At 42.7% G+C, this 13,269-nt stretch overlaps 1 protein-coding gene across 1 annotated transcript; it reads left to right on the top strand.

Annotated features, from left to right (window-relative positions):
• The first annotated feature begins 3,837 nt into the window (after positions 1–3,837).
• Positions 3,838–8,098, top strand: LOC143528153 (apoptosis regulator BAX). Its single transcript, XM_077023709.1, has 6 exons — positions 3,838–4,269; positions 4,731–4,779; positions 4,929–5,090; positions 5,209–5,341; positions 5,744–5,848; positions 7,131–8,098. The coding sequence occupies exons 1-6, from the start codon at positions 4,203–4,205 to the stop codon at positions 7,227–7,229; spliced, it is 615 nt and encodes a 204-aa protein (XP_076879824.1). The 5' UTR covers positions 3,838–4,202; the 3' UTR covers positions 7,230–8,098.
• Positions 8,099–13,269: the final 5,171 nt, after the last annotated feature.

The following is a 13,269-nucleotide window of genomic DNA, read 5'->3' as shown; positions in this document are numbered from 1 at the left end:
CATCAGTTTGCAGCCAGGTTTCAGCGAGATGGCCTAAGGGTCATGACTGGTCCCTGTGGTCTGCAGAACAAGCTGCCCTTCTGACCATGTGCAACGCCCGCACCCTCCCCGGCTTCAGGCCACTGCAGCGGCCACACCTTGTCCACTGACACAGTGGCTAGCCATTTTGGCTCCAGGTTAAGTACACTCGTGTTGGTCCTGCTGACACCAGGGGGCCTGTAAACACCACTTTTATCAAACTTCAGGCAAAATAAAATCAAATAAGCACACTGCAATAATTAGGAGGGCCATTCAACAATTTGCTAGAAGCAATTGCAAGCAAGGTCAGTCCCTCATGACTTGGCCTTTGCAAATGAAAATCTTTGGTGGAAGGTTTTGGGTTTTCCTCTCTTGGCATCAGACCCATCCAATTTTATTTATAATGATCCCAGCTATGGCCAAACCTACAGACTATCTGTCTGGCAACCAAACATTAATTGATGTATGTGTAAAACAAAGAATGCAATATTTGGACCAGAGAATGTTAGCAGTGAAGTACTGGTAGTGCCTGGGACCAGGACAGAGCCAGTGGGCTTTGGGATGAAAGGATCAGGGAAGACAGGGATGCTTCTTAACCCCACGGCTCCGTGCTTGTGTCAGACTTGAGTTTCTTCATAATGACAGTTCCAAAAATATGACTGTTCAGCACAGCTTTTTAATAGTAGAACAAGAAATTTTATGATAAGCATATTATGTCTCTGTGAAAAAGTCTTACTATGAATTTAAATAAATAAATATATTGCAAATACCTCAACAGGTTTATAAATGTATCGACAAGCCTCAGACAAAATATAATGAGGGACAAATTAAATCTCAAATTAGCATACTGCAATATTTAGTAGCATGAATGCAAAGCAGAGCATTGTGGGTGGCGTGTAGTGCAGAATGAGTCAGACAGAGTAATTCATCTACACAAAGACGTGTGTGATACACTGTATGTGCTTGGTGGTGTTTAACAGTTCAGCAAGCAAACCCCAGGATTCAGATTTAAGGCGGATGACCTGCTACATGAACAGATACTGACCAAGCAACAGTAAACTATGACATGATGTTACAGCTTGGACAGTGATAAAGTGTGGATGGTAGACACACAACCTTTACGACACAGCTGATCATGTATACAGAGCAGTTAATGGTATTTTTGGGATTTGTTTGCTGATAAACTGAGCATTAAAAGTAAGGAACAGTGAAATGACAATGATAATGGAGTTTAAATGAGTGTAAATGATGTGTACTGACCTTTTGCCTTCAGCTTTCATGGCTCAATTGAATTCTTCTCTTAGGACCCCCATCAGCCCAATTCACACCATTCATGACAAATTCTTACCTCAGTCTCTCTCTCTCTCTCTCTCTCTCTCACACACACACACACACACACACACACACACACACACACACACACACACACACACACACACCTCTCAAGAGAATAAGTGAAGATAAAGTGCTTTAATCAAACAGTAAACATTACACACCACAAAGATATTGTATGTAAAAATGGGTGTGAGCAGCAGGTAAGCAAACATAATACAACAAAGCTCAGACGGTCCCAAAAAAAAATGGCACCAGAAAACCAAATATACTATTATTATAATCATTGTTTTACTCATGTTATTTCTGAGTGGAATTTTAAAAGGACACATAATTTGGTGTTTGTGTACACTGAATCCATTACCACTGAACAAGTTCTTCTTTACTCAGTATACTAGTATACTAGTTAGTATATACTAATACTAGTACTAATACTATAATTAGTATACTCACTAATGACCATACAAGGAGCCAGAGCATATCAGTTCTACACAGCTGGAAAAGGCAATCTACAATCAGATAATCTACTACTCAGTCAGTTATTTCATCTAATTGCACGCTAACACTTTAATTATAGTAGTAATTAATCAAACATTTATTTAAAAAAGAGATACATTTAAAAACCAGATGTGAGGAAAAGGGGCCATCCCCATCCACGATGGAGAACGTCTCCATAAATCTCCTCATAACCACCTGCCTCCTCCTCCCTAAAGCTCTCCATTGGCTGTTTCCTAGACGATGCACACTTCCTGTCCCTGCCACAGCTAATGACACAATGGGAGGCTTAAATTAGAAGGTGATGATTGATCACCTGGTGTCGTCAGGCAGATTCCTCCACACTGATGAGGGATGGTGTAGTGATTTTTGCATGCACTCAAACAGCACGATCTGGGTCTGCATGACTGCGGTTATGGCCTGTACGTGTGATAGTAAGAGTTGTGGGACGTTGTGGGAAAGACGAAGGGCCCGGTCTGCGTGAGCCCCTCTGGCCGGTGATGCAGCAGCAGGACATGGGTTCTCCTTGTGTGTGTGATGGCACGTTCCTGCATCAAGTGTTTCAAAATTGTTAAATCAGTAATTGCTAGTGTGTGGGTCAGAACTGCATAATGAGTCAGTCGCTTTGTTAGACAGGCGCTAGACGAGTTTCAACCCATCCTTGAGCTGTGGGTACATGCAGTGCCACTTTCTGAAAAAGGAACACGTTACACTCAGCACGTGTCATTTGTGACTACCTTTATGAAAAGAGCTTACACCCACCTCCTTGGTTTAAGAAAATCTAACGCTGGAAATATTGTTTTAGTTAAAAAAAATGCTTGAAAGGGTTGAACAGTGCGAAAGTCTCAGCTTTTCTTGAGTAATTTAGTCCAGAATGTGTTCAGAAAACCGTCTCAGCATTTCACACTTGATTTCAGTTCTGGCTTCATGATCACAGAACATATGCTTACCATGAAATTAGATGATTAACTTGGCATATCAAAGTTAATTCAATGTAATGACAACAACAATAACAAAATAATACAGTATGCACACAGCTTGCCTCTTTTGGTGGTGCATGTCTACCAGGATTAGATGAACACAAGTTAAACGCTACTTAAGCAGATTGAACACTGATAGTACTACTTTGCTTGTCTCCATACAGGCTATTGAATTCATTGAAGTATGATAGAACCAGTTAGGTAGGTTGCACACAAAAGGAAAAAAATAAAGGTTTGAAGGTAGCATTGTTCAGTAATTTAAAAATCCATTCTGTGACTGTGGCAAAACACTCACAGATGAGTTTGGTATGGCCAGATAAACGAGAGAAGAACAGTATTTAGGTCTGCTGTCATTTGCTAAATACATATAGCAATTCTTAACTTAGTACATCACAAGTACAATTCTGGACGTGATACACTGTCCTGGAGGTTGATCAGATTCTCGACACTGCAAAATTAAGAAGGCACTTCATGATAAAGGGATCAGGGTTAACCCGTTTATTCAATCAACAGCGACATCTTCTGGCGAAAATGTTTTTTTTTAACTCTCCTGGTTGAAGAGGTTGGAACGTTGTGGGCCTTGTTTCCCAAAATAATCATGTTAAGGTCATCTTAAATGTAAGGGAAAGAGTGTTCAGTGTAATGCTCGCTCCACCACAGAGGGGCCCTGGTTGGTTTAGAAGATGAGAAGAAGGGTTTTGGGGTAGATCTGATCAGATTCACGACATAGCGAGACTTGCGCTTACTACGAGATTTTCCAATTTGTTATGTTTTATGCTTAGTTGGTGACGAAAAAATGCAATTAAATTGCCTAATGTATATAAATAAATAACAATTAACAAACTAATTTCATAATGATAGAAATTTGTATCCGAGCAACAGTTTACTACACACAGACTGAGTGTGTGTGTGTGCCAACAGTGTTTCCAATAGAAATATAGTCTAATGCCAGGATACTACTAAAGTGAATCTTAAACTACAATAAAATGTACTCTTGAGAAGGTTCTTGAGGAAAACTACCGCAGCGGCCATAGACTTGCCACAGGCGGGCCCATTTCCGCAGTACTTCCTTGTTTTTCATGTTTCAAATGGACGTGAAACTTCTGTGAAGTTACCAGCTACCACCATCATTCCTGCCTAACTTTAGGTGTGACTTTAAATTATTTCGATGGTGTCTCATCGGAGTGGACGAAGTTAGCTAAGTGGCAAAGTCAGCTTAAAGCAGTTTATTCTTTGCGAATTTGTCAGTATTTATAAATCAGATATTCGAATTGGAAGCGAAGTCATTCGAGCTAATAACTCGGGCTGGGTGGCTAGCCTGCTAGCCGACATTAGCTGTGCCGTCCAGCCTTATACGATCTTTACATTAAGACTACAATGGCAGACTCTCATGAAAACGATAAGGCTGAAGACAGTGAATTAATAGGTGCCACGGGTGGTGAAGGTAAGACAAACTACATCAAATAAGACATCGAATCACAATTCTTCGGCTAGTTAGCATGTGTTGGAATTCTGGCGTCACTGCCAAATAAATTCGAGTGTCGCTCAAATATAATCGCTATGTACGTTCTAATTAAATATTTCCGTTTTTTGGAATGCATCAAAAGTTTTCTAGTTTGGGGTCAAGCGTATCTATCCAATGTATCAAATGAATGACTCCGACCACTTGGGAAATTCTTCTTACGTCACAGACAGATATGAGAATTACCCAGCCTTGTTAACCTTTAACCATATAACCATAAAAAAGAGCGAACATAGTTATAGGTAGTGATAAATGTAGGCGATTAAGTTAATTAATATGGAATAAGTGATAATAACCTGTGTGGTATTGCCTGTAACGATAGATAGACTTCAACTTTGTCATTGCTGTTGTCTATTTACAACAATTTTGCTTTTTTCCTCCAGATGTTACAGATGATAGGATTATAGAAGAAGGCGCAGTAGTACTGAGAGGGTATAAGATGAATTTGGTTATTAAAGATTTTAATATTTAAACATTTATTCAATTCAATTATTCAATTCAATTGCACAGTGTTGTGGTCTCTTCTGAACCAAGCAATTTCTGTTTTGCTCTCCCATTTAATTTGCCTGTGGTTCGTGAAGGTATGTTGTCGGGCGGTTTAATGCAGAGAATCCAGACATGCAGGTGAGCTCAGTAGACCTCGGCGGTCAAGCTGATGAAGCCACCGACCCTCATATGAAAGAGGTTGTCAATCAGCTCCTTCGGATCGCTGACGATCTGAATCGCAACGTTGAGCTCCAACGGTAAGGATTACCCCAGACATTTTGTTTTGTGTGTGTGAACACGGTTCTCATTTGGAGTGCACAGAGTTACGTCTTGCTGTGCTATGGTCTTGGACTAATGCGTTGTGCTTCTGGACAGCCTCGTCAACACGGTGGAAGCAAACTGTGCTCAGGATGTGTTCATGACCGTGGCCAGGAGCATCTTCAGCGATGGCATTAACTGGGGACGTGTGGTGGCTCTTTTTCACCTAGCATATCGACTCATTTTCAAGGTAATGTCTCTCCTACCGTACTGTAGTAGATTTAGATGGTTAAGGTCTGACAGGCTCTAGCAACAGGGGCACGTGAATTTGGCTTGAGGTGTTCCAGTGGATAATGGTAGCACTAAAAACCTGCAAGGGTCATGAACTGATGTTATCTGGGAGCAATGTTACATTTTTATTTATTATACATTTGTAATGTTCCTTTATCCAATTTGTATATTAGATATATATATTTGTATTTTAGCCAAGCATTTTGTTTAAAAAAAAGCAGTGATGTTTTGAGAGAAATTTGCTTTGAATACATTTGCTTTGAAATTACCTCATGATTGCTCCAACATGGTAATGTGATACAGGCAACAATGTGTAGACATCACAAAGTTTTGGAATAAACCCGGTCCTGTTTGCCCACAGGCACTGACTCAACAACACTTTGAAATCATCAAGATGATCATTAGCTGGGTATTACAGTTTATCAGAGAGCACATTTCCGCCTGGATCAGACAGCAGGGAGGATGGGTAAGTTGTGTGTGTGTGTGTGTTTTGTCTGGCCACCCGTACAGAACCACACAGGTCGCCCCAGATGGAGGCTACCACACACAGAGGCACGCCCACTCGAGTGCCAGGAAGCCACGGGCTGCAAACACAGACGCATTCCATGCAGGACTACATGGCCAAACCCACTGACCCACTGTGCACCAGACACTCATGAACTGTATACATAATCATGACTACGCCCTACCTGGATTACACAGTAAACAAAAACAAAGTCACATGTGAGCTGCAAACTTTGCGTGTGGGTGAACTTGGCAGACGCAGACGTCCCCTCCAGCAGCAGTCATTATCATCACAACAACTAATTACCACTATTTTACTGAAACACATGCACACACACACACACACACACACACACACACACACACACACACACACACACACACACTCAGAAGAGGGATGGCTGCTCATCATCATAATTACTGCATGGCAGATAAAATTAGGCAGAGGGTGGGCAGGTTTGTGGCTTTGCTATGCAAATTCAACACATGTTGTTTTGACTCTTGCTTCTGGTTTGGTCTGGCCTGAGAAGAAGGTTTTTCTTTTAATACATTAGAGCAAATGTGTCCAAAGCCTATGAGGCCACTGTCACTGTGAAACACACAACCCCCCACCCCCCCGGTACAAGTTCTACAGTTCCTGAGACCAGGACACTTTTATAGCACAGATAGACAGGACCATAAAGTCCACGGCACGAGTTTTCTCAGGCTTTGGACTTCAAACAACCCAGTGGAGGATGCTGTGGTTTGTGCCACTGGAGTTTCAGTTCCTGGGAACAGGGCGTGAACACTGCAGCCCAGCCGTGCGAGTGTGGCTGAGGGTGAAGCGAGGCCCCGGTGGTTTTAGCTCGCGTTTAGGACGCGGGCGCCTCCTTCAAGGAAGGTTCGTTCAAATCAAACCCATCAGCTTCTCCTTTTTATCGCCCTGCTGCTACGGACAACAGCAGCTCTCTTCTGTGGTCTGCGGCGAGGGGTTAAAATTAAGGAAGCGTCGACTCATTGGCGTTTTCACAGTGCCGCACACTCCACCCCCCATTTGTTAGAATCACCAGGCGGGTGCCACACCTCCACGGCGTGGCCCCTCTTATGCAAACCACAAGCAAATGTCCTGTGCTTAGAGATTAGCACCGTTACATATTAACACTGGTTTGGGCGTGGAGAGGTGGGGGGGGGGGGGGAGGCGTGCCGTGTTGCCAGGGCGACCGCTCAGGGCCTGTTGACGCGTGTGCTGTCCCCGTGTGTTGCAGGAGGGCGTGATCAGCAGCGTGTCCAGGTGGCGTACCGTGACAGTCATCGCCGCCGTGGCCTTTGTTGCCGCCGTCTGGTACTGGAGAAGGACGCGCTGACCGACTCGCTGGACCGACGGCCCGGAGTCTTCCTCTCCGCCAGACAACATGTTTGCACATATGGAAATTGATATATTACAAGCAATAATGCAATCAAAGATCAACACGTACAATGACCAAATATTCATCAGGTTGTTTGGCACATGTGTAAACTTCTTGGGTTATTTACATTGAGTCATGAGTCTGAGGGATACGAGAGCCAATGCAATAGAGACTGTACCACTTTTGATATTTTTCTCAATACTGTGTTTATACTGCAAATGCATTGAGCTATTTATTAACAAGGAATTTACTTTTTACTTGCCACTGTGTACTGTTTCACATTCAGGGACTAGTCCTTCTCTAAGATTTTAACCCGTAGCTTTTAATAAGTGCCATCAGGTTTTAGCCCTACCTCTGAAGGTTTCTCATGAATTTTAAATGATGTAGATATTTTAATTACGTTTTATTGAAAGTAGTCAGAAGCCGTGTGAAATGTTTAGGCTATTGGCTCTTCTTGTTCACACTGACAGGGTTTGTATTTATTGGAAATCCCACCAGAGAGGCAGAACCACCCTGTGCACTACCTGGGCCACACAGAAGCAGCAGGCTGTTTTATATCTTGTAACAGGCCATGCCTCTTGACACGGTCTGTCCTGGGTGCGGCTGCTGAATTTCAACTTTGACCCCTGTCTAATAGGTGAAGTCTTTTGAGGAGACTGAGAGGCTTCAGGAAGAGCTAGCATCATGTTCACGGTCTGAATAGGTTTTTATTTTGTTGTTGAAAATGCATTAATGTGGGAAAAAAATGGGTGTTAAAATATAAAATGGAGAGAACAGCAAATGTTTGTTTGAAGTATGGTTTGTGAATATATATTAATCATGCTAAATGGGGCAAAATTGTCTATAATTGGTCATTACGGGGAAATAAATATATCGAGGGATCTGCAAAATTACACAGTAAATGGGGAAAAGCACTGAATTGTCTTAGTGACAGGGGGATAGTACGCAGAAGTTGACAGCAGCATTATTAGTAGCAGTAGTATTTAATCTTTCATATTCTCCAAGGTTCACACTATATATAGCTCCATTCATGCGTTCATATACACTCACTGTAGCTACATCCATACATACACTTTCATTGTAGCTACATTCATGTATTCATACACACTCACTGTAGCTACATTCATACATACACTCATTGTAGCTACAATCATGCATTCATACACACACTAGCTACATTCATGCATTCATACACACACTAGCTACATTCATGCATTCATACACACACTGTAGCTACTTTTATGCGTTCATACACACACTCTTACTATAGCTACACTAGCTCCTGCCTGTGCATTTCAGTACTATATACACACACACACACACAGCTTCCTATGTCATGTCCTGAAATTCTGTCCCGTCGTCCTGCTGGAGGACACAAGTCTCCTTCATGTTACCCATCAGCCTCAGTTATGGAGACGGATGGGGAGTGTGGCGGCCTGGGGACTCTTATTGTTTCGCCATTTCCTGTCGTAATTGGAACCACGCATGGTGGAATGGCCTCTGCAGTGTGTCCACAGGTCCGTTATCCTCGCCCGCCACTAGAAGGAGGCGCCATGGGGGAGGTGCAGGGAGGCCCTTACCTCCCGTGTCCCTGCAGCTGACCCCCCAGGACAGAACTCTGAAGCACATGGGCTCACCTCGGGCTCGAAGAGGACACCGGTGGTAGAGACAGGGCGCTAAGGGTTTAGTCCTGACGAAGGAGTGTGTCCCTCATTTACCGTCTTTAGAAACCTGCTACTGAAAAGCCAAATCTGCATCAATAAATGAAAATGGACCTAGAACAGTATAACCTGAGAGACTTAACTATCAGGTTAAGGTGCTTATGCAATAGATATATTTACTTTATCATAATTGGCTGGGGTCCATGGTCATAGTCCATCACTGGAATGTAGTGGTTGGCTTTAACCACCAGATGTCGGGTTGAACTCTTAGGCTGCTTCATTGCGGCTAAAGACCAGATCCTCTCGGTTGTGTGGGGACGCCTATCCTTCCACACAACAACACTGCCAGGCTCCGGTATGCCATCTAGGAAACGGCCTGAGAATACTAGTCACAAACCAGCAACGTCTCAAGAGGAAAAAAAAATGTTTTGCTTTATTTTAAATTGTATTTCATTGCATTGTTCTAGTGCTGACATCCCAATTTTATGTTACAGAAATTTGTACATAAGGTGAAACGCTGATTGACTCATGCAGCTCTTCTGTCTAGTTCAGGTGACAGTCATAAAACAATTACATCCAGAAATTAGCATATTCTGAATATAAAGGCTTAATTCATGGTGCTAGTGTAAAAAAATATATATTTTCTGACAAAAATATATTGCTTCAACTTTGATTAATCAATAACGTGATTGAGTAAAATGTTGTTGGTGAATATGGTGTGATTTGTTTTCCTGCTTTCAAGACTTTCAGTGGTTCGCCTTATCGAGAGGAAGGCGGTTAAATCATGCTGTGAATGGCACCGTGTGTATGGGGTTTTTTTCCCTCTCACCACTGCTTTCTCATCAACTGTGAAGTCACTGTGATCTGTCTTGTCCCCAGTGTCCTCCCATGATACATAAATTCCACTGAGTTAATTATAACACTGTTATGTAGTAGGATGAAACCTCTGATGAACTACGTTGGTGGCGATGCTGTTGCCAAAAGGGTTCGTTTTCTGCGGCCAGGTCACATGTTGTTTTTGTTGCTGTTTAGGAGATGATGTCAGCAACTCTCCGCTGTCCTGAACGTCAGGTTCACAGGGCCGATTCCTGTCTGCTTTGGCCGCTTGGAGGCCAAATTGCCCTGCTTTTTCGATACAGTGTAAGGCGACAGCAACTTACCAGGCTTAGGTGGAGTGTGTGAGGACATACTCACTCTGGCCCGTGGGCTAGGAAGGCCTGTCTAGGTTACATACGTATATAATCCAAAGGAGATTACATAGCCAACATAAACATCAGGATGTTGACCTTGTAAGATTTTGTGCACCTCTGACATTTCCTGGCTAAAGGGCTATTGTCACTGTCTTTAAGTGAGTCCACACTGTTACTTCAGTAGTTTACTCAGAGGTAGTTGTAAAAATGAGGATGAAATGACTGCACTGACTACACAAAAGCTCTGGGTGAAGGGGCGAGCGCTCCTATAAGGGCCGCTCATGTGTCGGAGGTGAGCGGTAAGCCGTTCTAAGGCCCAAGGGCTGACCTTTAACCTGGCCCAGTTCTGCATCACTACTGCTCGGCAGAAGGCGGGCGTACCCAGCCCCATCACGGGGTCGTAGGAGGCTGTATGCCGCACGTGGGGTTCGGACCCTCCGAATCGCCGCGGTTTCACCTGAAGGAAAAAAATAACAACCTGCAGTTTCTACGAGGAAATAACCAGCAAAGATCCCTTTACGCTCCAGTGGCCTATTCATATCCAAGCTACAATCACAGAAATGCTAACGTAACAAATAGATGTGCTTATAAGGCTAGTTAGAGCAGTCTTAGTAAGCTATGAATAATACATTTATAAACAAGACATAATTGCCAACTTTTATAAATGTCTGCGTATAAGACAGTTAAAGTAGTCACGGTAAGTTAATAATACACCTTCGTGGAACTACATAGCAGTACTCTTTTATTTATTTAAAAAATTTTATTATAAACCAGGGAGATGCTTTTAATTACACTGCACGTGTCTGGCCATCAGAGGAACATGCCGCAGTCTCTTGCCCATGAAAACAGCTCAGGGTCTTGATAAGAGGCAGCTTGTTTATTGGCCTGGGGCTGGTGCCCAAGTTGCCCAGGTGCTGGCCCCATTTGCACAGCTGTGTGTGCAGGAGTCAGGCCAGGTGGTCGAGTTCTGCAAGAGCCTGGGAACCCCGGGTCCAGTCAGAACCCACATCAATGTCATCAGGCTCACGTGAGGCACGCAACATCAATATTGTCACATGGACCGTTTTCTGAGAGGTCGTTCAACCATTTCTGGGAACCTAAGAAAGTGTGGTGCATTAGACATGTTTAAGATCAAAACAAGACTGAAAAGTAAGAGAACGTTTCTGAATGTGCCTTTCCATCGTCATACTATTTCCCTACTAAGTATTAATTACATATTAACTACATGCTACAGTTAATATGAAATGGAACCGCTCATGTGAAATCAAATAAAGGCTCGCACAGCTGATGAAGGACCTCCAAAACCTCCTGTTTCTCTGAATACCTTGTGTACTTCACTGCACACACACACGCACACACACACACACACACACACACACACACACACACACACACACACACACACACATATTGAATATATATTGAAGGAATATTGAAGTAGCCTACTTGGTGTCAAATGAAAAAGAAACTTTGGTATAGTTTAAAAAGAGAATTATGAAAATAAAAGTAAGAGTATTAAAAATTAACCGTGGGTTCGTCATTTTATGTCTAAATATATAGATGTAAAAATATTAGAAACAGCCATGAAGTAGCTACAGAACGTTTACAAAGAAACAGGAGGTTTTGGACACATGTCGAAAATGTCCTCTTTCTTTGTACATTTTTGTATTGATGTGTACACTAACTTTTATTTGTCAGATGTTCACATTTTTTCCTCCATCATCATCTACTGGCAGAGTTTTTTTTTTGCTGTTTACAAAGTCCAGCTTTACGAGTCTCCAGCTGATCATACAGTGTTTGTAACAGGCGTGTTTCATAATAGTCAGCACCGCCAGCACCCATCAGCATCGCCCGCGCGAGGCCCGTTCCGCACCTTTGACGCAGCTGAGCTAACACTCGCACGCGCCCGCTGCTGCTCGAGCGTCCTTGAAATGTTAACAGGTTAGCAGGTTCAAATGCCACCGCAGGCAGTGCTTGGAAATATTGACTTAAAAAAACCGAACACTTTGGAGGTCTGATGAATTATCGAAATTTTATAGATTTCGAGGGGTAACGTATATCCCAGTAGAACTTATCTAAAACAAAAAAAGAGAAAGCACTATAATATTTAGCCCTTTAAGATCCAGTTTCTATACTATCAATGTATGTACAAACAAAGGATCTTTTACAAAAGCCTCACCCCCGTTCTTAAATACAGAAATGCTCTATAAAATGGAACCGCAGACTTAAATGGGCACAGTAGTACCACTTACAGAGCACATTATGAAGTTATCTTATGTGTGTTCTCCATAATAGACACGTCTACAAAGAAATGTCTAAGAATGAATACAACGGGTTTTCTCCTTGATTTCGAAGTGGTCAAGAACGAGCAGAAACCGTTAATTTAACCACTAGATGTCAGTATGAACTACAGTCTAAATGGTCAGCGTGAACTAGCGAGCCACTGGGGATGCGCGAACATCTTTAATCAAAAGTAACATATTTGGACTAGAACAGGGTCTACGTGTTAATGACCGAGGCGAATTGCACCTACAGTGATGAGTGGTGACCACAACCTAACTAACCGTGAGGGGAGACTTCTACACATCTGCACCTCATCATTAAAGCATACTTGATTTCGTTTGTGTGAAGGCCCCTTGACCTCTGGAGTTAATTTGTCATACTTGAGCACTGCCAAAGTAGCTAAACCATAATCTCTATGGATTACCACGGCCTTTCAACGCACAGACATCTGAAATAATCTGCAGGGACCATTTATGTTCGGATGAATAACTTATATTAATACATTTCTTAAAGACTTCGGTTATTTCCTTTAGCCAATACCAGTACAAGATGTTGTAACCTGTAGGCCAACATGGGAATTGCAGCAAAATGCGCTCTGCTTTAATGGTTCTACCGCATTTCTGTCTGAGAAGGAGCTCTACAACTGTAGAAAGACAGATGAGGCTGTACGAGCATACCTCCATCTATACTGGGCAGGAGAGACATTCACGGGCAGGACAACTGTTCTGTGGTCACTCCAAATTCCATTCTGACAGAAAGAGCTCTTTGAGTATTCTGGAGTGCTACTTCACCATAGACCTACAGCAACGTGGGCTGTGCCGGGGGGGGGGTTCTTTTGGTGTCTTTTTTTCCCCTCTTTTTAAA

This window comes from Brachyhypopomus gauderio, chromosome 12 (assembly GCF_052324685.1).
Source record: "Brachyhypopomus gauderio isolate BG-103 chromosome 12, BGAUD_0.2, whole genome shotgun sequence".
Taxonomy (NCBI): domain Eukaryota; kingdom Metazoa; phylum Chordata; class Actinopteri; order Gymnotiformes; family Hypopomidae; genus Brachyhypopomus; species Brachyhypopomus gauderio.
The sequence above is the reverse complement of the archived record's forward strand: the minus strand, read 5'-3'. Positions and strand labels throughout refer to the sequence as shown.

Bases quoted from the DNA above. Each gene is read 5' to 3' on its own strand.
- LOC143528153 (XM_077023709.1), top strand. From the start codon at position 4,203: ATGGCAGACTCTCATGAAAACGATAAGGCTGAAGACAGTGAATTAATA. The intron at 4,270-4,730 runs GTAAGACAAACT...TTTTTCCTCCAG, and splicing joins AGGTGCCACGGGTGGTGAAG to ATGTTACAGATGATAGGATT. The intron at 5,849-7,130 runs GTAAGTTGTGTG...CGTGTGTTGCAG, and splicing joins TCAGACAGCAGGGAGGATGG to GAGGGCGTGATCAGCAGCGT.